Genomic DNA, 22,361 nt, shown 5'->3' with positions numbered 1-22,361 from the left:
GCCATTGGCACTGATTTTTTTTTTTTAAATTTATGGTTTAGGTGTGTGTGTGGGTGTGTATAACATAACTCTTTTTTATGTTCTATCCTTTCCTCCACGGCAACTTTTAACCAGAATTGAGTTGTATTCCTTTTTACAATATAAAAGAGTCTCAGAAGTTAGGTAGACTGAAGTCATTTAATGTTCTTGGCAGTATTACGTAACTGCTATCTTTTTACAGTGTAAAATTTACATGCTTATATTAAGTACATGCATAGCCTTCCATCTCCTGGGATTTTGTTGCAATTAGGCATGGGTTTTTTTGGGGGGTCACATGGCATTGTCCCAGTCCAAACTTCAGCCTACGAGTAGATGCTTGCTTGTCATCGGTGTCACGTTTGGAGCCACCCTGAATCATTTCGCCTAAATAAAAGTTGGAAGGGGCCTCAAGCTGTTAACCATTTGTGGAAGAAGTTGGAGGAAAGAATGGTTACAGAGGCCACAAATGCAAATGGATGGTGCAGTGGATGACATAGTGGGGCAGGGCTGAGGAGCTGTCCCTCCCCACACCAATGTCACTGCAGCTTACATGGCTGACACTGGGGGGAGCGCAGCGGTTGCGCCAATGGATTTGATGGTGAAGCACATAATTTGACAAAATTCTGTATTCTCTGGTTTGTGTTAACAGGTCAGCGAGTCACTTGCTCAGTCAGTGCTAAAGCTATATGGAATGTGTAAGGCAACTGTGTTTGTTCTGAGGACAAGAGGTCATTCTCCCTAAATTGGCATTAGGAGACACAGAATAAAGTTCTAATATAACAACCGATCAAAGGCACATCGGAGTAATTTTCATGGTTTGCTGACCAAAAAACTGTGCTTGATTGTAATATGGGAGTGTACTCCGTACATTAATAACGTAACTGGTGTGTATATTTAGATCCATGTATTTCCAGGTTCTGGTGGGTTGTTCTGGAAAGAAAAAAAACTTCAGAGGCAACACTATCCAATTTAATTATATCTAAGGAGTTCAGGCAGGAAGTTATGTATAATGCTGAGGAAACTTTGTAAAAAAAAATATGCAAGTGCAATAATATAAATATGTCTTAACTTTGCATCTATGAATTATAAATACTGTATATGGTATGTAATATTTTCATGTATTCATTTGCAGTCTTTGTATTTAAACGATCTCAAATCTTTACAATTACGTTTGTACAATAGAAGATAAATGGTTTATTATGGTCTAGATAAGTTGTAAATAACTCTGCAAAACCAAACAGCCAGAACATATGCATATCTGGAGTCCTATAGTGAATCCTATTTCTGCTTTAACAGCTGGCTGTAATGCAGCAAGGCATCTTCTGTGGATATGTAATTATACATATAAATATATGTATGATACATTAAATATTTAGAATTGTTCATAATTTTAATTGAATTATACAGACATATACATATATACATGTTGTGAATATTACTGAATACAGAGATTTTTTTTTAAAAAAAGCATCTTGTGTTCATTTTTATTACAATTTCTGGGGAGAAGTGGGGACAGAATCCTCTGCTCGGTTTGTCTCTGGGTAGTCTCCCTCTCTGTGTGTCTATAAGGGGAGCTGCATAAATAGTTCAATAAGGATGCATAATTGAACTCAGAATGAGGACCACTTTTCTTGCTAATTTGAGAGGACTGCTGTACGATGTTAAGCTCATGGAAGCATTTTAGTGTTGTTGTTTTTTTAAATCCAGCATTAGTTTTGTTCTGATTGTTGATCATAACAATATAAGCAGCTTGGAAACTCTTCTTTCTGCTGCTGTGGCCTTTTTGGCTCTTTTGACCACCATCCTGTCTCTCATTCATCTCTACCTTACTTTGCACCACACCTTAAAGTTACTGTGTTTGATGCACACATATTGTATATTACGAATTCAGAACTTGAAAAAACTACCGCAGGCAATCCTATCTTGGAGATTTTGGTATATTCAACACTTTTCAACCAGCTATCCTTTCAAACAAAGAAGTTGGATTCACCATTAAGAAGTTAAAATATCCTCTGTTGCAAATAAAGAGTATCTCGTGCAATATCCAGGAACTGGGATTTTGCTTCTGATCAGGCCTGGTAACTCATGCATTGTTGCTTAACAAGCACAGGCGGTTTAAATAGAACTTGGAATGTTTGACTGGTTTCCTTGGGAACGAATCAGCATAAAAGCAGCAGTTAACGTCTTACACTTTGTGGAGTTTGTGAAATGTAAGTTAATGCGCAGTTTAAATGCATTTTAGTAATCGGGTTCGTTAGAGTAATTGTTGGGAGGTTTTTTTCTGTTTTGAAGAAGCAAGGAATTTTGTTGAACGAGTAAACGGTAAAAGGAAGATGCCACAAAAAACAACACAGATCTTGCTTATTTGAAGCTGGAATTTCCTAAAAGACTGCTACTTGTTACTTTCATTTTCTTCCATTATATTTAAATTAAAAAATAAGTTTCTTGCACTTAGCTATGCTGGTGTATTTATATAATTTATTATAAGATGACCCAAGCAATAAAATGTGTAGTGTTTTGCTATGTTTTGAACCTCTGCTGTTTTCTAAGTGATTGAAAAGTGTTTATTGGTAGGAAACTCAGACAATCATGTCGAGGCTCAGAATTCCAACGTAACATATGGTGGCCACATGGACCAAAAGAGAGCAGGTGGCACTGTGGTCTAAACCACTGAGCCTCTTGGGCTTGCCAGTCGAAAGGTTGGTGGTTTGAATTTGTGCGACAGGGTGAGCTCCCGTGGCTTTGTCCCGGCTCCTGCCAACCTAACAGTTCAAAAGCATACCAATGCGAGTAGATAAATAGGTACTGCTGTGGTGGGAAGGTAAACGGCATTTCCGTGCGCTCTGGTTTCCATCACGGTGCCTCATTGCGCCAGAAGCGGTTTAGTCATTCTGGCCACATGACCCGGAAAGTTGTCTGTGGACAAACTCCGGCTCCCTCAGCCTGAAGTGAGATGAGCGCTGAACCCCATAGTCACCTTTGACTGGAATTAGCCATCCAGAGGTCAGGGTTTTTTTTTGTTTTTTTAACCTTTACACATGGACCATTTCTCAATCAATCCTTGACCAGGAGGGAAAGGATCATCTACGCAGTGTCTGGAGGCAATGGAGATCATTAAGCAGAAAAGGAACTATGGTCTTTCCACTGTGGAACCCTTCAATCCACAACGCACAGGATGAGCAGGCAGACCCTGTACCAGACAGTGGGTGCTATTTAGGGATACAGGCATCAGATAGTGCCATGCTTCAGGCGGGTATCAACTAGTTTTTGAGTGCCAATAATCCAGTAAGACGGCAGAAGTACTTATAGCAGGCTGGCTAAAGGATAAGATGGGTACACATTCCCACCCTTCCACTTAGAATAATTAGGCTAATAATAATTTTATTATTTATACCCCACTGATCTGGCTGGCTTCAAAGACTTTTAGAAGGCATCTGAAGGCAGCCCTGTATCAGGGAAGATTTTAATGTTTGACATTTAATTATGCTTTTATATGTGCTGGAAGCTGTCCAGAGTGGCTGGGGAAACCCAGCCAGATGTGTGGGGTATAAATAATAAAATAGTTGTTGTTGTTGTCATTTCCATTAAATCCTATAACTTGATCCAGACTTCATTCCCAAGGTGGATGTTATTTCCCACATAGCACAAGTAGTGTTTCTTTATTTTGCCCCAACACCCTACACCTTGAGAAATGCCTTAGACTGAAATTTAAACAAAAGGCATTCATTTGTCTTTGCTTTTTCCAAGTAGCCCTTCTTTGAACAATAATAATCTAGCTCAGGCTTCCTCAAACTCGGCCCTCCAGATGTTTTTGGCCTACATCTCCCATGATCCCTAGCTAGCAGGACCAGTGGTCAGGGATGAACTGTAGTCTCAAAACATCTGGAGGGCCAAGTTTGAGGAAGCCTGATCTTTATCACCTGGAAGTGCATTTGGATGCATGTAAGCCTACTGGTCCCTAGTAAAATAGCCATCTTAGCAGGATAGGCTTAAGGACGTATGCAAAGCATCCATGCAGTTCTTATGACATGTATTCACTAAATGCAATAGCTGTCTTTATATGACAATATAGCTAGAATAAACACATGGAAGGTGGGGCAACCACTGGCCATATCTCAAACTTCTGTGTTCATACAAAGCTGTATACAGATCCTATGTGTACAACAGATCCTATGGGTACAACTTATATGCAAGCAACCTGTACTCTGCATTTTTGTTTTTATGTACATAGACTCTGTGCACAGGTTCGGCCAGTGAGCGAAAACCTTTCTTCTCGCACTCATTCTGACTGCATTTCTGCCTATATAGTCCAGTGTGGCAAACAGTCCTCTGGAGAATGAATTGGGGAAGAGAGGTGCAAAATAAAGGGACCGTTTGTTTTGGCTGGGAACAGTGCTATTTTCCTAAAGGAGAGGCATTATAGTGTGGTGGTGTTAAGTCAACTGCATCCAGCTATCCATTGTGAACCAAAATACTTCTAGATCTCTTGACGGAAAACAAGAGACACCGAGATGTGTGTTTTGCTTTCTTTTGCTTGACCTGACCATTCTGTTTATATGCACAGCGATGAACATTCCTCATGGCAGGCGAGAACCAAAAAAGCAGCCTCAAGGACCTCTTAGACAGAATGGAAAAGGCCCACAAAGCTGACATTCAGCTTTACACCTCTGGCCACTTAAACCATGACAAGCTTTACAAGCCCCAGCAATGGATAAAGAACAACTACTGGGAAAGTGCCAAAAAATCTGCACTAATCCTCACAAAAAGAACCAATTTCACAACACCCAGTGTGGTATCCAGAAAGACAAAGACTACCTTGAGCAGCTGTGTGGAGTCGACACCCACACCCACCCGTGCCAAATCTGCTTCTCATTCATGCTTTCAACCTCGGGCATTCAAGGCCAGCTACAGATCTCCAGCGAGCACTTCCCTCAATTCCACACCTTTCAAACAGCAAAGAAAGAAGGATGCTAAGGAGGCAAAGGAGGAACTGGGTATTTTTCAAGAGCAACTTATCAGGGAAGAGCTGGAGGTTCCAGAGATGAGAACGTTGAAATACAAACCGACAACCAACAGTCGGCTTTGTGCCACGGAGGAGACAAAAGACGAATACCAATTCTTTCCTTCCTACTTGGCTGGTGTGACCAAAACGGACCAATTTCGCAAGTTCATGCAGTTTCAGAAGGATGTGATCGCAAAGCAGGATTTGCTGAAGAATGACTTTATTGGGAGCGATTCAGCAGAGCACCATGAAAGGACGTTGGCTCAGGTAAGTAAAGGGTAGCACAGAATGAGAGAGAAACACAGGCTCCCAACACATGGAAAAATGATATGTGAGGGAATCAGTGTTGTGGGTAAGCCATGTATTCATCTTGAGATAATAACTGGTTGTCTATTAGAAGAGTGAGAAATATCACTAGGCCTCAGCCAGGTATTCAAGCTCTCAAACCTGCCATCTGTTAGAATGAGCTCAGCTAACCAGCAGTGGTTGGTGGAGCAGGGTGGAGTAGGTTGGCCCTGTTCACCTGGCTTCCAAAGGTGGAGGTTGCTGAGGGTAACCAAGAGGACAGAGGTAAAGGAGAGACCCCACTGCTGCTTCCACACCACACTGACCACTTCCTCTACTCTCCCCCTCTTGGTTACTAGCAGTAACATCTCCACATTGGGAAGCCAGTCTTAAGCAGTGCCACCCCACTCCACCCTGCACCACCACCCACTACTGCAGCCCACTGTCTCCAAAAATTATGAATTAACTCTTCAGCAGCTTTGTAGGAACCCAGTTTAACTAGATTGTCTGGAAATACCAAAACTGCCACGAAATTCTACTCAATATTGACCCAGAGCAGATTCCAACGTATAGTTAGCAAAGTAAAAACTTAAACATGTTGCAGGGTTCCTCAAAAATAGACCAGAGGCAATTGTATTTCATCCAGCAGAGCTTTACTGCTACTGAAGGCAAACGAGCATAATGGTCACAAATCCAGTACATTCTGGATCGGCACTGTCCATAAGAAGTCCAATTGCAGCAGACTTACGGTAACTTAAACTTACAATAACTTATAATAAGACTAAACCTTAACACTATATACAGAACAGCACACCAGAAGGAGAGATAGAAAGAGAAAGTGAAACCTAGGCTCCTTCTGGCCTTACTTTTATAGTCAGCATGACCTTAACAGAAGAGATAATCTTTGGTTTCCTGTGTGAGTGGGGTAGGTGGGTGTTTTGGATCAGGTTAGCCATATTGATTTGTATGCTGTCGGTAGATTTTTGTCATTGTAAAAATGTTATATGGAAAAATACGAGAGACATTACACACACTTCTGTAAACCAAGAAAATCTTTAATAAACAAAAAACAAAAAAACAAAAACAAAACAGAAGAGATAACAGAACCAGTTTAAGCCAGCTGTACTAGGCTTCTTTGAAGGAGTAACCCAAACATCCTGAACCTTTTGCTTGTTTCTTTCACACAGAGAAGCTTCCAGAACCCTCTTGAATTAATTAGAATAGGAAAGATCTCTACATATCAGATCAATACTTTCTGTACCAAGAAATGCAAACTGACAAAAACTGCCACAGACTGTGGATTAGGGCTTTAAAGGCCAAAAACAACACTTCAAATTGTGCCCAGAAGCTAATACGTAGCCAACACAACCGGTATAGTATCAATGAATTATGTTCTAATTCCCACAAGCATTCTAGTAGCTGCTTTCTATCTCTTGTGGCAATCTATCCTGACTCTTGCCCAAAACATGAGGACAGAGGCTCTTACTTGTTCATAAGTAAGAGAAGACTCAAGCATAGCAGTAGAAGTGAAGAGTTCTGGACCCAAGCAAGAAGTTCAGAACAAAGCAGAAGCAATGAAGATGTCCCAATAAGTTTCCAATCCCCTCCTGCAAAACTTTCAAAGTTGAGGTGTGGCACACTTAGTCACAAGAGTATCTCACCTTATGAGAAGGCTGAGTTAGTAAACATGCACTCCAACTGAGTGAGTGAGTCTGTTCCTGCCTACAAAGGTGGAGTCTGGTTCTTGGTGGTGAGGCTCCATCTTCCCCTTCTGTTCAGTCTCTGCTGCCTCTGGCTCAGCTATTCTTGGTGGGTGATCAGTACTGTCCTCAGCCCTCTCCACTGTGCGGGAGGGCTAGAAGGGGAAGAATCTCTATCCCCAGTTCCCATGATTCATCCCTCCATCTGCTTTCTTCTCCTCAGCCTGAGCCTGCCAATCCATGCATGATCCTGACAGGGCCATGAGGCTTATGAACTGTCTGCTAACATCTAAGGAGTCAGAATAGGTGGTTGAATAAGATGTTTAGTGGTTGTTACTGACGTTCCAGCAGCTTTGTCCCTCCCTTGACTACCAAAACATGAATAAAGTTTGCAAAAATTGAGACATTATACAAATAAACAGTTTGCATAATTTAGGCAGCAGAATCCAGCCTTTCTTGGCTTTGAATTTGTAGTGCCCAGGGCATGAGGGACTTTATTGGTTGTATTTTTTTAAACAACAACAACAACAACAACAACAACAACAACAACAACAACAACAGCAACCATGGAGTATACACAGCAAGGGAGAAGTTGGGTTCCTGGAAGAAGTAACATGATATTTGGATACTACAGGATATAAATTGTACAAATGTTCTCTTCAGGAACTTGCTTGCCTTTCTATGAACCAAAACACCATCTGTGATGGAGCTTACAGCTCTTCCCTATTCGGAAGAGAAATTGGTTTGGAAGTGCTTGGGATTTGACTGCCTGAAATTTATATTTGGCCTGCATGCCAAAGGGGTCAGATCTGAATAAACCTTGTGAATTTCCTTCTCTTCCTTTCCAGGCGCTTCGGAATATCTGCGACTGCAGCCGGCCTAATTTCAACCGGTTGCAGGCTGTTGGTGACGTTTTTGAAGATATCTGCAACAGTTCTTTGATATTTGGTGACATACTGAAGGAAGTGAAAGTATGTGCTGTCCCTAACATTTAAGGCGGTATATCCCAAGCCCCTGGTGGCTTGTTTTGGCACCTGTGATGCCTTTAACACCTTATTCATTTTCAACAAACAGTTGCAGAATTAACAACATCATTGTGCCTCTATGTAGTTCATACAACCTCTCAATCACAACACAGGATATAAAGGGACATTTGTAAAAAGTTATGCTATGAAGAAATGGGACGCGGGTGGCGCTGTGGGTTAAACCACAGAGCCTAGGGCTTGCTGATCAGAAGGTCAGCAGTTCGAATCCCTGCGGCGGGGTGAGCTCCCGTTGCTCGGTCCCAGCTCCTGCCCACCTAGCAGTTCAAAAGCACATCAAAGTGCAAGTAGATAAATAGGTACCGCTCCGGCAGGAAGGTAAACGGTGTTTCTGTGCATTGCTCTGGTTCGCCAGAAGCGGCTTTGTCATGCTGGCCACATGACCAGGAAGCTGTACGCCAGCTCCCTTGACCAGTAATGTGAGATGAGCGCCGCAACCCCAAAGTCGTCCGCGACTGGACCTAATGGTCAGGGGTCCCTTTACCTATGCTATGAAGAGTGAGTATGTTTTCTCTAGTAAATGTGCTGGAAATCCCCCCTTCTCTAAAAAAAAAGCCCAACTTTTGACAATTTATGAAAAAATAAACTGCATTTATGAATTATCAAAGGAAAGGGAAAATTTCAGTGAAATTATCATTGGTGGCTATTGGTTTTTTAAAAAATTGTGTTTAACCTGCTTTCAATATGGCCAATGTGTGTCATGAATGCCCTTTCATTCTATAAATAATATTTCGGGCGGCCCGCCTTCTGCAGCCTCCCTGAATTCTCACACTTCCTGAAAACCCCATGACCTCACCAGCTGGACTTTTATTGAAGTGCAGGAAGGCAAGGAGGGCTGCCTAACATACCAAAAGTCATCGTTACATAGAATAAATGGTAGTTCTCAAATAAAATGTACAAATTAAAACTCTGGGTATCCTTTGCAGTTGACCACTAGCTTATCAAGTTCTTTCACATCTTATAGGAAATTTTAAATGTATTTGAAGATCAGGAAGGAGTGAGATGTCCCACCTTTCCAAAATCACTGTCTGGGAACAAAGAACATCCAAGTGCAGTCTCTAAGCTATGTAGATATATCTGATTGTCTAACTTCCTTGTTTGGCTTTACAGAATGAATATGAACTCTACATGGTGATCCTGCTGGAATCTCTCCCTACAATGCAATACAGAGTAAAAAAATCTTTTTTTGTTTTTCAATATACTGCAATGTATGAATCTGTCTGGGCCTGTCCCAGTGGTCCTTTGTTGTAAACATAATGGATAGCACTTTTTGCCATCCACACTTCACATAACATGTGTCCCCAGTTTCAGGCAGCACAGAACTCAAGCATCCCTTATGTCTAATGGTATAGCTGGGTTAGCCTTTTGTGTGTGCTCTATTAGGCCTCCTTAGCACTTGCGGTAGAATGAACTTAATTTATTTTATTTATTAAGCTTGTATACCACCCTGTACCCATAGATCTCAGAGTGGTTCACAAAATTAACTTACAGTATATATATAAAATACTTAATAAAAATAAGAACAGAAACAAACCAATAATTTCCCCTTTCCACAGCACATTTAAAAGGGCATTGGACGTCAATCAGCCAAAGTCCTGGTTGAGGAGGAAAGTTTTTGCCTGGTGCTTAAAGGTGTATACAATGCAGGCAAAGAGCTGAGTTAGATTTTCCTTCTTCTAGGATGTTTCTAACACAGGGGAGCATTGTATTCCCTTGCCTGTAGTTCAGATTACAGATAACTTATTCTTCTGTAAATTTAGATCTGGCCTGTGTATTGTCCCACACTAGATGTTGCTCAGCATTTGTAATTGGCCTTTATGCAGCAGCATGAATCATAGGCAGTTTACACACTGCACATTGAAAGCAGTTCCCTCCCTGAATTCTTGTAACTGTAATTGTAAAAGGGCTGCTGGGAATTGTAACTCAGAGAAAGGCAAAACTACAGTTCCCAGGATTCAATTGTGTGTGTGTGTGTGTGCTAAATCTATGGTGTGTCAAATGTATGCACATAAACACAAACTCAAGATATGTTCTGTCACCCCAGTTAACAAAAATAGCACAAACCGGTTTTGCTCACAGCTATGCTTCCCTCCTGCTGGAATGTCCTAATGGTTCTGTTTGTCGTTCCACCACAATATAGACCTTGCAGAATGAAGTCAAAGGCATGGAGAGGAGGGCAGCGATGACTCATGAAATAGAAGAGAATAGGCAGGAGGTGCAGGATCTTGTGCAGAAATCCAGACTGGCTTTAGCAAGAAACGAAGAGTAAGTTGTGTAAGTGTGAAATGTTTATAGAACATATAACACACACACACACCCTTAACCAGGGTAGCTATTATCCTCACGGGTTTGGTAGGCACAGCACCAGGGCCTAGAAGTAGATTTTGCCAAATAAATTGGCTTGCAGGGATGTTGGGAGGGAATTCAATTGGCACTTACAGGTGAACCTACCAACCTGCACTTTCTGAAACAGGATGCGAAGAAAACTCAGCCAACTTTTGAAATTTGCACTTCTCTGAATTTTGCGATGTGGTTCTCCAGCCACACAATGTGTTGTAAAATGCATATACTAGGGCAAAATGGATTGGTGAAACTAGTATACAAAAATACATTTAATAAGGGGCCATGGCTAGGCAAAAATACATACAAAGATGTGTATGTGAGGAGACATTTGCGTGAAAATGCTGCTTAATTTTCAAGAGGACTTTTTATTATTAAAAATAATCAGAAACTGATGTGGAAATGTGCAGAACTGAATTTAAGGGTGGAAAATGAGAAACAGAGAAACCAAAATGGACAGATTTGCTTATATCCAGAGTTCCACACCTTCTGAATGTTCCACTATTGTCCTTCAATAATGCTATTAATGGGGCAGAAATAAGTAACTGGCACACAGAGAGAGGTGTTTTTGGTGGTTTCTCCTGTTTCTGTCTTTCTTCCATGGCTCAAAAAGTCTCACCCGTTTTACTTTCTTATCACATCATAATCCACTTGGCACAGAACAAAAAATTTCGGCTGTGAATATATGTGGTGTCTTAGGCTCCAAGCCTGCACACAGTTAGGCAGCTTAAGCCCTATTCATGCCAATGGGATCTAAGTACATTTGTGCAGTGCAATTCCAAATTTACTTACTCCCAGTTGCATTCAGTCCAACAGGACTTGTTCTCTAATAACAATGTTATGGACTTGCAGGCTTAATCTCTTGCCAAAAGTCCTGGAACTTATTGGCCCTTTTCCCAGTAAAAGCAGGATGCGAACAAAGTCTGTCATACTTTCTGCTTCTCTGTTATATCCATGAATATTCATGCCCTCAGAATGATATCAACAGTATATTATTAAAAGTAACTTTGAAACCTTGAAGGAGACTTCTCGGTTGCCTGCAATAAAATCTCGTAGGGCTCTTAAAATGATTGTGTGGACACATCCCCGATGAATCAAGGAACTCACTTTACTATCTGGCATTGGCAAATGTTCAGAGCTATACATGTAGATTTACAAATTGTCCCATACGATAGAACTGGGGGGGGGGGGACTATGTACGCTGCTAACCCCACAAATGAGCATCTGCAATTTGTAGGGCTGAGGGAAGCCAACCTAGTTTGATGTGCACTTAAAATAAAGTCAGCCTTTGCAAGGAGTGCTTTTTTCCTTTGTTTTTTTCACCATTCATTCATTCATTCACTCATTCACTGATATCCTGCCTTATGGCTTACGCCTGACATCCACAAAATCAAATACCCACAAAAGGTAAACATGGAAATGACTGGAAAATATGGCCCTTGTTGTTTAAATTTGAGAAAAGGGCAATCAGGAGAATCTCATTGCTATCCAAGGGCTTCTGCTTTTTATCCATGCAGCTAATAAAATGGTGGGCGAGCAAACACACAGTGCAGATTTGGAGTCATTTTGCATTTAGAGTAATCCTCATGTAAACACATTCAACAGGATCAGCTCTTCCACTTTTGCTTGGGTCTGGTGTATATTGTGCAAGGCTTAAAACACTACTGCCGCTGCTGGACTGGAATGAATTAGAGGCTTCGTTTTCCTTCTTTTACATTTCAGATTCAGAAATGAATTGGAAATGGAGCTGTGGATGAGCCAGTCTTATTCAAAAATGTCAGGTGAGTGGTAGCTTTGCTTTGAACAATGGGACTGATGTGTTGGATGCTTTATGGATAGTACAGAAGAACTGTAAAATCAGCAGGCATTGTCCAATGTTGTACTCTGAGTTTGACTAATATTGTGCTGTAGTTCTGTACGGTGTCGGGCTTCTGAGAGAGACGTCCTGCTGAGGGAACTTCTGAGCTCCTATCCAAGTCACCATCATGTCTTTGCACCTGCAGAAAAGGAACGTGAGGAGGCGGCCAAAGCAGAGATTGCTGTTCTTTCCAGCACTGAGCAACTTGCATCCTTGCGGTGTAAAGTTATCACAACATGGGAGGAAATCCAAGCAATGCAAAAAGAAATTAAAGAAACGATGACGGTTGCTGGCATAGCCAACATCCGAGAAAAGACCGTTAAAGAATTAGAGGTAAGATCCAAGGGTATAATGAAAAGATAGATGGGGATATCACCATGCTCCATTCAGTTGAAGTTTTTGGGCTCCGTGATTCTGTGTTCCTGCAAGTTTTGCCTAAAAACATTCGTTTGGGGGCTCTGTGAGCTCATACAGGTCACACGACTCATGTGGGAGCGCAGCTCGGAAGACATGTGTCCTGATTTCCAGCAGCAACAAGTTGGAGGGAATGCAATTAAACACACACATATCCACTAAAACATGCAGATCGTTATAATAAGAACACCACAGCACCAATCCTTTCTTTAAGAAACAGCCAGTTCCCAAAAGCCTGTTTGAACAAGAAAGTCTTCACCTGCCAAGAAATAACAAGGAGAGAGCCAGTATAACTTTTCTTGGAAGGGAGTGCCAAAGTCTGGGAGCTGCCACCAAGAAGGCCCTCTCCCATGCCCCTATGAAGTGTACCTTGGTTAAGGTTAACCACAGCTTAGGGTTTGGATGTACTGCTAAACTGTGGCTAGCTGAAATCAGAATCAAAAGTGAAGCAAAACTTTACAACCTTCTCATTTTGGAGGGAGAAACTCACAAACAAAATGAACTGTGTCAATAGCTCAGGGCATTCTAGAAAAGGAACAATGGCTAGGAACAGTGAATGAATCCATGACAAAGGAAAGAGGATGACAAATCTCTTCTTATTGGTTTTTTTAATACATTTTACATATATCTGAGCAGATAGCAATGTAGGTAGGTGGAAAACATGAGCTTCCTATCATGTTATTTGAACAGTGACAAATTTTCCCTCAACATTTTATTTGCTTCTTGTCCAATATCAAGCGAGATGCTAATACCAGCTCAGACAGAGCTTAGCAACGCCTCCCCACAACCTGGAAGGTGATTTTTTTAAAAAAGTGTAAGAGATTCTGGACAAACTTACAGGAAGCTTGAAAGTATAAAAATGGTTTGAAAGTATTAAAAATGGGGGGGAGGCTCCAATATTTAATTCGAAGTGCTGCTCTTTACTTTTTGACATTCTTATGATTCTATAAGATTATGACTTTAGCAAAATATTAAAGTCTTTACTGATCAAAAAAAGGTGGCAAGACATTTAAGAAGGTGCATATTTATGATTTTTTACAGGGTGAAGCATCAAAGCTCGTGGCATCTAACAAGTTTCTTAAAAAACAAATAGGAGTAAGTTTGTTTCATTTTTAGTTAAATACATCCATTCAATACATCAAAACTGCATAATTAGAAAAGGTACTTGCCCTATGGCTACTAAATGTTTTGAGAAATGGTTTGTCAGGGGGTGAGGCATTGGACAGGAAGAAGGAGAAGCAGGCAGTTTGGGACTTTTTGCAAACAGCCCATGCTGCGCTTTCTCACTAGGATAATTACATTAATTACATTATCCACTTATAAATTTCAGGCTGGGTACTTTCCACTAGTTTGCTATATATTTTCTGTCCACTATGCATTTGGACATCACTTAACTAGCATGATGGTTCCTGAAAAAAAACAAAAAAACAAAACAGATTTCTGTCTGTGTTTAGATACAGATGGATGCCATTTTGAATCAAGATGGCAAACTGAACTTTCCAATACTGCACTGATTTTTTTACCACTGAGTTCAAAACTTTTTTGGTTTCTTAGAAATGTGCAGAGCTGATACCACCAACATTTACATATATAGTATTTCATCAGTATATGTATGTACATCAGCATCATTAAGTCACATATATAAATATCTATAAGTTATATGTGTAAACAAATAGCTATGAATAAACATATATCTGTATCAGTCATCTGTGAATCACGTGGATGTATCAACCAATTTGTTTCGAGTAAAGAATCTGTCTCATTTTGTGTTTCTCAGGATGCTGAACAGACTATCACAAGTGCATTACAGAGGCAGAAGTTTAGCCAGAAAAGCCAGCGGTGAGTCTGAAAGTTCTAATAATAAACTAGGCGAGGTTTAAATTGTGCCTGAGCTCACTCAGAGTCAGAGTAACCTAGGGCTTAACTATGGAGTGCATTTAGCAAGAGCAGATGAGAGTGACCCTGAACAACTGCATTTCTCTCATTACTGAGTAAATGCAGAGTCCCCGCACATCAGGCATTGGAAAATAGGTCGCCGGACCAGAAGGCAAATATGAGTTCCATTAAAATTTTTTTTTAAAATAAATAAATAAAGTTTTCCTTTAAAACAATCAATCACAAACAAAAAACAGACAGACAAACAAACAATAAATCTCTAATTTCATCAATGTTTTACATACCTTATCTCCCTTTGCTCCACCGAGCTGTGACTTCCCTCCACTTCGACAACAGGCTTTCTTAACCCATCTATACTCACAGCCTCTTCCAATCTCATGTAGTCCATGTTGTAGGGTTTATTTCAGTCCTGCTAGTGTTTTCAAGCTTCTACAGTTATTATCTATATAGTCAGTAAATTTACTCCAGTCTCTTTGGAATTTTGACTCATCCTGGATTCGGATCCTGCAGGTCAGTTTTGCAAGTTCCGCATAGTCCATCATCTTCGTCTGCCACTCCCCAGTCGTTGGTAACTCCTGTGATTTCCACTTTGGGACTAGTAACGTTCCATAATATTTTATTTTTTAAAGTCTTGAGGACTGAAGCCAGATATGGCTCTGTTCTTTATACTACCTGCCACAGATTGGTTATGAAATCCCCCTAACATTATGTAAGGGTTCTGCTGTGGTTTCTCGCAAGTAAAGAGGCTCGACTCAGGTCCCGTATATTTACAGGTTTTATTGTGCAGATATGTGCAGTGCAGAGCTCAAAAGTCCATGATCAGCTTAGTCACTTTCAGATCCCAGAAGTGGTGCTTTTCGGGAGCGCCCCCAACATAAGAACTTGGGCACCCCCACTCTCCTCCTACCTTCCTTATGTTTGACACCCCTACGTAATTGGGGCGACAGAACTGTCATTGCTCCCTCTTGTCTGTGCCTGCTGAGTGGGTGTTGGGTCTCTGGAGCATCCCCCAGCCCCCTCTCCGCTGGGCTGCTTTCCTGCCTGTCGCTCCCGCTGGAGATTCCCCTGCTATCCCCGCGGTGCTGGGGCTCTCTATCCCCTGACAGCCTCTGCAACGCCCCACTGGGCGCTGCCTATTTCCTGACACATTATATTTACATCATGCACATGCGCACAAAAACAATAAGCGAGGCTGCGGTCTTCTGGACACTTATCTGGGAATAAGTCCCCTTGAACTCTGTGGAGATTATTCTGAGTTACACCTACATAGGGACATGTGCCATGTTAGGGGTTGTGAGGAGAGCAAGCGTGATGTATTCAGTCAAGGGATGAAGAATTGGCCATACACTTTTGAGTGCCAGCCACCCAAACTGCAGCAAACAATCACTGTTTGTGACAATCTGTGGTGATGACCCTTTAAAAGGCCTTATATACCAACACAACTGATTTCTCTACAGTTGTGAGGTGAACAAACAATAGCTCTCTCTGGAAGAACTGGTGTGAGAGAGCTTTTGGTAAGTGCAAAAAAAAAAAAAGTCATCAGAGGATGGTCACCACAATATTTTTGCTAGCCAAACTTCCATTCATTCATTTGTTAGTCATTAACAGTCAGTGAAGGGATTTTGTGAGGATGGCGAAAAACATGTGCTGTTACTCAGCACCATGAAGAGAAAAGCTAAGTCTGCTCTGCCTTGATGACATTGGAAAAGGGAAATGCAGAAGGATATGAACAGCTCATGTTCCTGCAAGAATAATGAAACTTGTTATGTCAGAAGTTAAAAAACTCAAACCAAACCACAGTGGTGTTATTTTAAAATCATTAAAATATGGCTATCCTAGAGGTTATTGGCAATAAAATATTAAGGCAATTAGCAGCAGATAATAGTGGGATACAAGGTTAATTAGTCTCTTTTATAGGCTGTTAATTATTAAAAGTAATTAGCCTGGAGACAGTTAAAGAAATGCCCTTACTAAATATTTTTTAATGTGTTAAACTTTTAAGACGATTTCCAATTTTGCTCCCAGTGAAAGTGCGCGTTCAGATTCCTTTAAATTGTACCATGCCTTGGAGATATGTGCATAATAAGACAGTTTATAAATGAGGGTGCTCCCAAATTTTGCCCTCCTTTTATTATGATTCTCATTTTGGGAGCTGGCGTCAGTCTCCTTCATTATAGATTAGGGAATTTGAAAGGCTGTGAGGAGCCTGAGAATCAAAGTCTGTCTGGAAGGCATAATTGAAGGAGGGTGTCTAATTGCGTGAAGTCAGAACTGGATCATCTCTCCCCCCCCCCTTGCCCTTAGTGCTCAGAAGCTTATTTAAATGGCATTAATTAGCGGCAAGGCACAGATTAATAACGAGACTATTCAGTCCCCAAAGGAGTAACTTCTTGGGTGCTGTGTGATGTTATCTGCTGAACTGAAGGCAAAATGTGTGACTATGTCAACATTTACCTGCACACAATATACCCAGCTGGCTTAGCTCTTGTTACCAACTCTCCATAATATAGAATCACACACAGCCCATCCCACCCATGAACCTAAGCAGGAACTAGAGGAACGAAACAAATGCATATGCAGATGTGCATTGGAATGAATGTGCCTGCATGTATGGATACTGCCTGTCCACAGTGAATTGCTTTCAGTAGCCCACACATTTGAAACACACATCTCCAGCCATATTTTGGTGCAATGGGTTATGCATAAATCCTGTAACTTCATTGAAACCGGGACTAGATTAGGATATTAGAGTTGGAATGGACCACAGAGGGATATTCTTATATTTCTGTTCACTCCCTAAATCAACATATGCAAGCTCGAATGTTGTTGTTGTTGTTAGTATTGCTGCTGCTGCTACTGTTAAATTTCTTTATCCTCTGCTTTACCTTTGAGATGTCCAAAGTAGTTTTCATTGAGATCACATGCAATCCCCCACCCAGTGGCTCATGGGACATGCTAGATAGAGAATAGGTGCATTGCAGAAAAGTCCCTGCTAACAAAAAAGCTCCTGAAGACTTTGTCAGCTTCAACCCATGTAGGAACTAGCACTTGTAGAAGATAAACACCCTTGGGTTCATCCAGGCTTCCCTTTGTGCCATTTTTCTAGGCACAGCCTGTGCTTTAAAGCTCTGTGTCTAACTTTTTTTTTTTTTTTGCCCCAGCGCTCTCCCTGTTGAAACCCACTCTTACCTGCTTTTACCAATGAATCAGAGCAAATGACAACCCACAGAAAACCCAAATTGCTGTTTGTTCCGATTCAGCTGTGGAAATCAATGAGGGCAGAGCTTGAAAGCCCAGATCTTTGCTTAGAAAGCAGAGGCACTGAATTCTGCCCAACATTGGGGGGGGGGGCCCTCGCTGTGTGACATCACACATGTAATGCACACGTGTGATGTCATGCTTGTCAGGAGGAGCCTGCGAGTCCTGATGAGGCCCAGCACCACTGCGAGGGGGGAGAATGAGGCCCACCACCACTATGGAGAGGCCCGGCAAGACCAAGCCCCTCAAGATTGGGGGGGGGGCCTCAACTCCACCCAACATACTTGGGGGGGGATAGAGTTTATGTGGGGCAAAAGGTAAGTGTTGAAGAGCCCTGAGAGCACATCTCCCAAACATGCTCTCATTATAAGGAGGACTTTCTGTATAGATGGCATCATGACAGGAACATTCTGGAACAGTCTTGGAGACCACAATAGACACAGAACATTGCTGCTTCTCCATATGAATGAATGAATTGATTTATTATGGTTACAGACCAGAAATACAGACATAAACGGCAATAGAGAACAGGTAAATATAAATAGGTTAAAATGAAACTCTATAAGCTAGAACATGGTAAATCGTACAGATATAAAACAATTGAAATATGTAGGTTAAAACCTTAACTGCTAATTTAAAATATGTGTGCTAAGACATTGACCGTTGGATTCATTCAGGGCTTTTCTCCTTAATTGTATAGCAGCAGCAGCAGCAGCAGCACAGAATTTAGCCACTTTTGAGGTAATCTCTGGTTCCCTGTTCTCTATTAGATATTTTAAGTAGTGGTCATCAGATCTGCTTGAGATTCGCTGCATGATAGGAGTGATAAATATTGAAAGTATATCCCTATAATAATGACAGTATAGTAGGACATGAATAACAGTTTCAACTTCCTTCAAACCACATGGGCATTTTTGCTCCGAGTATGGTTTACTGTCATATCTGCCCTGCAGTAATGCAGATGGGAGGGCATTGTATCTGGCAAGGATAAAGAATCTTCTAAATTTGAGTCTTTCTCGCTTAGATAAATGAACAGTTGACAATTTCTGCCCTGTAGATTGTCTAGTGCTAAATCAACATGGAATGGTGAGAAGATGGGTGAGCAAATTACTCTTTCAACACAACATTTGAGACTACTCTTTAATAAGAAAGTAGAGAACAGTTTGGTGGGGTGCTTCAGCCAAATACTTGCCGCAGTGGGTTTTAGCCACAAGTGTGTTGTTGTTTCCATTTGTTTTTAGGAGTCTGTGGGGGATGGTGCAGGACTTCTTGACACCTGAAGGAACAGAAAGATGCTTTGTGCAGCTAGAACTTTCATCTTCTGATGATTCTTTGTTATAAGAACGGAACAGTACTGTGAAAAATGAATGATGAGAGATATTTGAACTTGTACATTGTATGCTACTTGAAAAAACAAACATACCAGAAATATGTCTCTATTCTTTAGCATATGTGAACATGTATCATGACTTTATAAAATGCTAATTCGGTTTCCCATAGGTTGCTTCCTGTTCTGACAGAAAATTTCCCACCATACTTGAAGTTTGCTGTGGCAAATCTGGGTTCTGTTGCCATAAACAACTGAAAACAGATTAATTACTTTCCTTTACCCAAGTAAAGTGAATGGCAGATAGAAGATACAGCAGTTACAAAATATGTACTATTTTCTACATCAAAATTAAATCCAGAGTAATCTTCCAAACTTTTCAATGGAGTACTTGGATGGTTTGACTGTAAGGATATTTTCCACTGTGACTTTGATTTCCTTCAGAATGGATAGGTTTGATCTTCTTGCCTATCCATTCTGAAGGAAATCAGCCCTGAGTGCTCACTGGAAAGACTGATCCTGAAGCTGAGGCTCCAATACTTTGGCCGCCTCATGAGAAGAGAAGACTCCCTGGAAGAGAAGACTTGTCTGGATTAAGCCTCAGCTTTTTGTCTACAACCAGGCCTTTGCTGATTTCAGAGACAGGTTTTGGACTTCAAGTGCTTTCCCAAGTATGATGGAAAGGAACTGTGGGCTTCATCAGCGTATCAGTGGCACCCAGCACCCAACCTGTCAGACAACCTCTGCCTGTGGTTTCATGTAGATGTTGAATAACATGGGGAAAGGCAAGATAAAGCTTTGCATAGCTCGTGTTTACTGTTGTTTTATTTTTATGTAATTGTTGCATGTCGTGTGCGCTAATGTAAACAAAGATATATGCAACCATGTTAAACAGTTCAAAGAGGAAAATGTGTGTATTATTAACCAAATCTCTGGCACATGGGTCCCTGCTGTGTCCCAAAAGTGTGACCTGGCTGATTTGGTTAGCTGCTGCTCTGTGCAGGCTCCTTGGCCAAATCAGGAAGAAAGTTTGTTTAACCACTAACTCAGCTTATGATGAGTTTCTTCCTGAACAATACAAAGGCAAAAGCAAAATTCCTCTGTTAGGTTCCTTTAATTAAATATATGCACTCTTACTTCTAACAGACACAATCCTACTTTTGATTCTCCTGTGCTGGATTCTGTGATGCACCATGTATAACAAATGCATTTCAATTGCATTTCATCCCATTTAGGCATTACGACAGCTCTGGCTATGCTCAGTTTTTTCCCCCAGAAACAGCTCGTTTCTTTTCAAATACCCACTAGATGGCAGTGGAATCCAAGTGATGGCAGAAGACACAAATAGAAAAAAACGATGTTAAATAAATAAAGAAACTTTAAAAAAAGGCAGCAGCTCTCATGAAATCTGAACTGATATGTTGTTACTTCCTTACTTGTAGTACTTGGATGACCTCTGAGTGTATAATAAGAGAAGGCTGTGTAAACATTATGATTGTTCTAATGCGGTGCATTCTCATGGGGCTGACTATACCAACTGAGGACGTGGATGGAGGTGGACACATTTGAATATTCCTTGCATGCGGGAGGCTGGCAGATCACAGAGAAGGTTACACGGCAACTCTTAGGTCTTATAACTCAGCTTTTTATATAGGCACCATCAAAAATGCAGTCTGTGCTGCCTGCATCCTGAAGTGATACAGTCACGGAGGACAGCTGTCACAAAAGTGACAGAAGAATGCACTGCAGTGCCACTTTGTCCCATTAGAAATGCAGACTGGCAGAGCTACATCATTGCGTGAGGCTGTAGGCAACAGCTCAAGTAATAATAAAAATAATAAAATTTATTTGTATCCTGCCCTCCCTGGCCGAGGCCGGGCTCAGAGCAGCTAACATTATAGAAACAACACAATATACATCTTAAAATTAATTCAGACAAGTTAAAATCTGGGCAGGTGGCAATTTTCAGGTTGGAATTGAGAGTGGTTAATACTTGCCAGGACCAACTGTTTCCACTGATCATACAAGGACCTGTGAGCAGGTTGGGGGCCTCCTTTGGGCTTGTTTTATACAAACCGCATCCTGCCCAAAGGCCTGTCGGAACAGCACCATCTTGCAGGGCCTGCAAGCTGCAGGCTCTGTCTTGCACGGAGTAGCCAGCCACCCCACTTTTCCTCTGGCAGAGCTCATGTGCCTTCAGTTGCTTTAGGGCTGGCAGGAAAAGCTTCTCCCACCTCTTTTTATTTTTTTAATTGCATTTATATCCCATGGTGGCATCCATGGTCTCTCCCTCTCTCCATTTTATTCTCACAACAACCCTGAGAGGCAGGTTAGGCTGAGAGAGGCAGCAACTGACTTCATGGCCGAGTGAGAATTTGAACTCTGGCCTCCCAGGCCCTGGTTTAACACTCTATCCACTATGCCACCCTGCCTCTCTTCTAGCTTCAGGGTAGCCCAGCAGTTTACCTGAGCCAGAACCCAACAGATGAAGGATTTATTTGTTCTTTTTTTAAAAAGAGCTGAAAGGATGTTTGCAGATAGGATTACCTGAATTTCAGATATTCTCTTATAAGCCTTGAAATTAACTGATGGATGTAGGCAAGCTGCAGCACTACCTCAGCCTAACCTGCCTCACAGGGTTGTTGTGGTGATTAAATAAGGGGGGGGGGGACGCAAACCATTCATGCCACAGTGAGCTCCTTGAAGAAAAAGGTTGACTGTAAATTCCATCAATCAATATCTGCTGAGGTTTGAGTTGGGAACCTTTGGATCTGTCTGCTGCACCACAGAACTGTGTTTTACAGTAACTGCCCATGCAACTTGACACTCTCAGGGGGGGGGGCCCACTTCACAAAATTGGCTATCAAGCATTGAGGGGTGGTGGATCAGGAATACCTTGGGAGTAGGGATTCATTTTTTTTTAAAACCCATTACTAGATTAATCTATTGAGCATTAGTCTCCTAGAAATAGCTTTGTCAATGAGGTTCGCTTGCACTCCTTGTTCCTCCCACATCATAACCTAGAACATTACCTAGAAGCCTAGAACATTACTTAGATGCTTCGAAAGCTGAGGTAATTTTAATTTGTTTTGGCATTTTAAACTTTGGTCTGTTTTAAGGTGTGGTTGTGGTTTTTATCGATTTTTGTTGTTTTACCTTTTCATAAAATGCTTTGAGTCTCCCCCTTTCTTTTTTTATAATCAAACAGGAAATATAATAG

The 22,361-nt window shown here is 41.3% G+C and overlaps 1 protein-coding gene across 1 annotated transcript; it reads left to right on the top strand.

Moving 5' to 3' along the window:
- Positions 1-1,728: 1,728 nt before the first annotated feature.
- Positions 1,729-19,572, top strand: C3H6orf118 (chromosome 3 C6orf118 homolog). Its single transcript, XM_033144136.1, has 10 exons — positions 1,729-2,228; positions 4,583-5,287; positions 7,854-7,976; positions 9,159-9,218; positions 10,189-10,313; positions 12,111-12,169; positions 12,392-12,579; positions 13,702-13,755; positions 14,438-14,499; positions 19,056-19,572. Exons 2-10 carry the CDS (start codon positions 4,598-4,600, stop codon positions 19,153-19,155), a joined length of 1,461 nt encoding a protein of 486 aa, XP_033000027.1. The 5' UTR covers positions 1,729-2,228; positions 4,583-4,597; the 3' UTR covers positions 19,156-19,572.
- Positions 19,573-22,361: the final 2,789 nt, after the last annotated feature.

Source organism: Lacerta agilis, chromosome 3 (genome assembly GCF_009819535.1).
Source record: "Lacerta agilis isolate rLacAgi1 chromosome 3, rLacAgi1.pri, whole genome shotgun sequence".
Lineage (NCBI taxonomy): Eukaryota > Metazoa > Chordata > Lepidosauria > Squamata > Lacertidae > Lacerta > Lacerta agilis.
This window is presented reverse-complemented; position numbering and strand designations above follow the sequence as displayed.

Excerpts from the sequence above, each read along its gene's own strand:
- C3H6orf118 (XM_033144136.1), top strand. The coding sequence starts at position 4,598 with ATGGCAGGCGAGAACCAAAAAAGCAGCCTCAAGGACCTCTTAGACAGA. Across the intron at positions 9,219-10,188 it reads TCCCTACAATGCAATACAGA|ACCTTGCAGAATGAAGTCAA; the intron begins GTAAAAAAATCT and ends ACCACAATATAG. Across the intron at positions 12,170-12,391 it reads GTCTTATTCAAAAATGTCAG|AAAAGGAACGTGAGGAGGCG; the intron begins GTGAGTGGTAGC and ends TTGCACCTGCAG.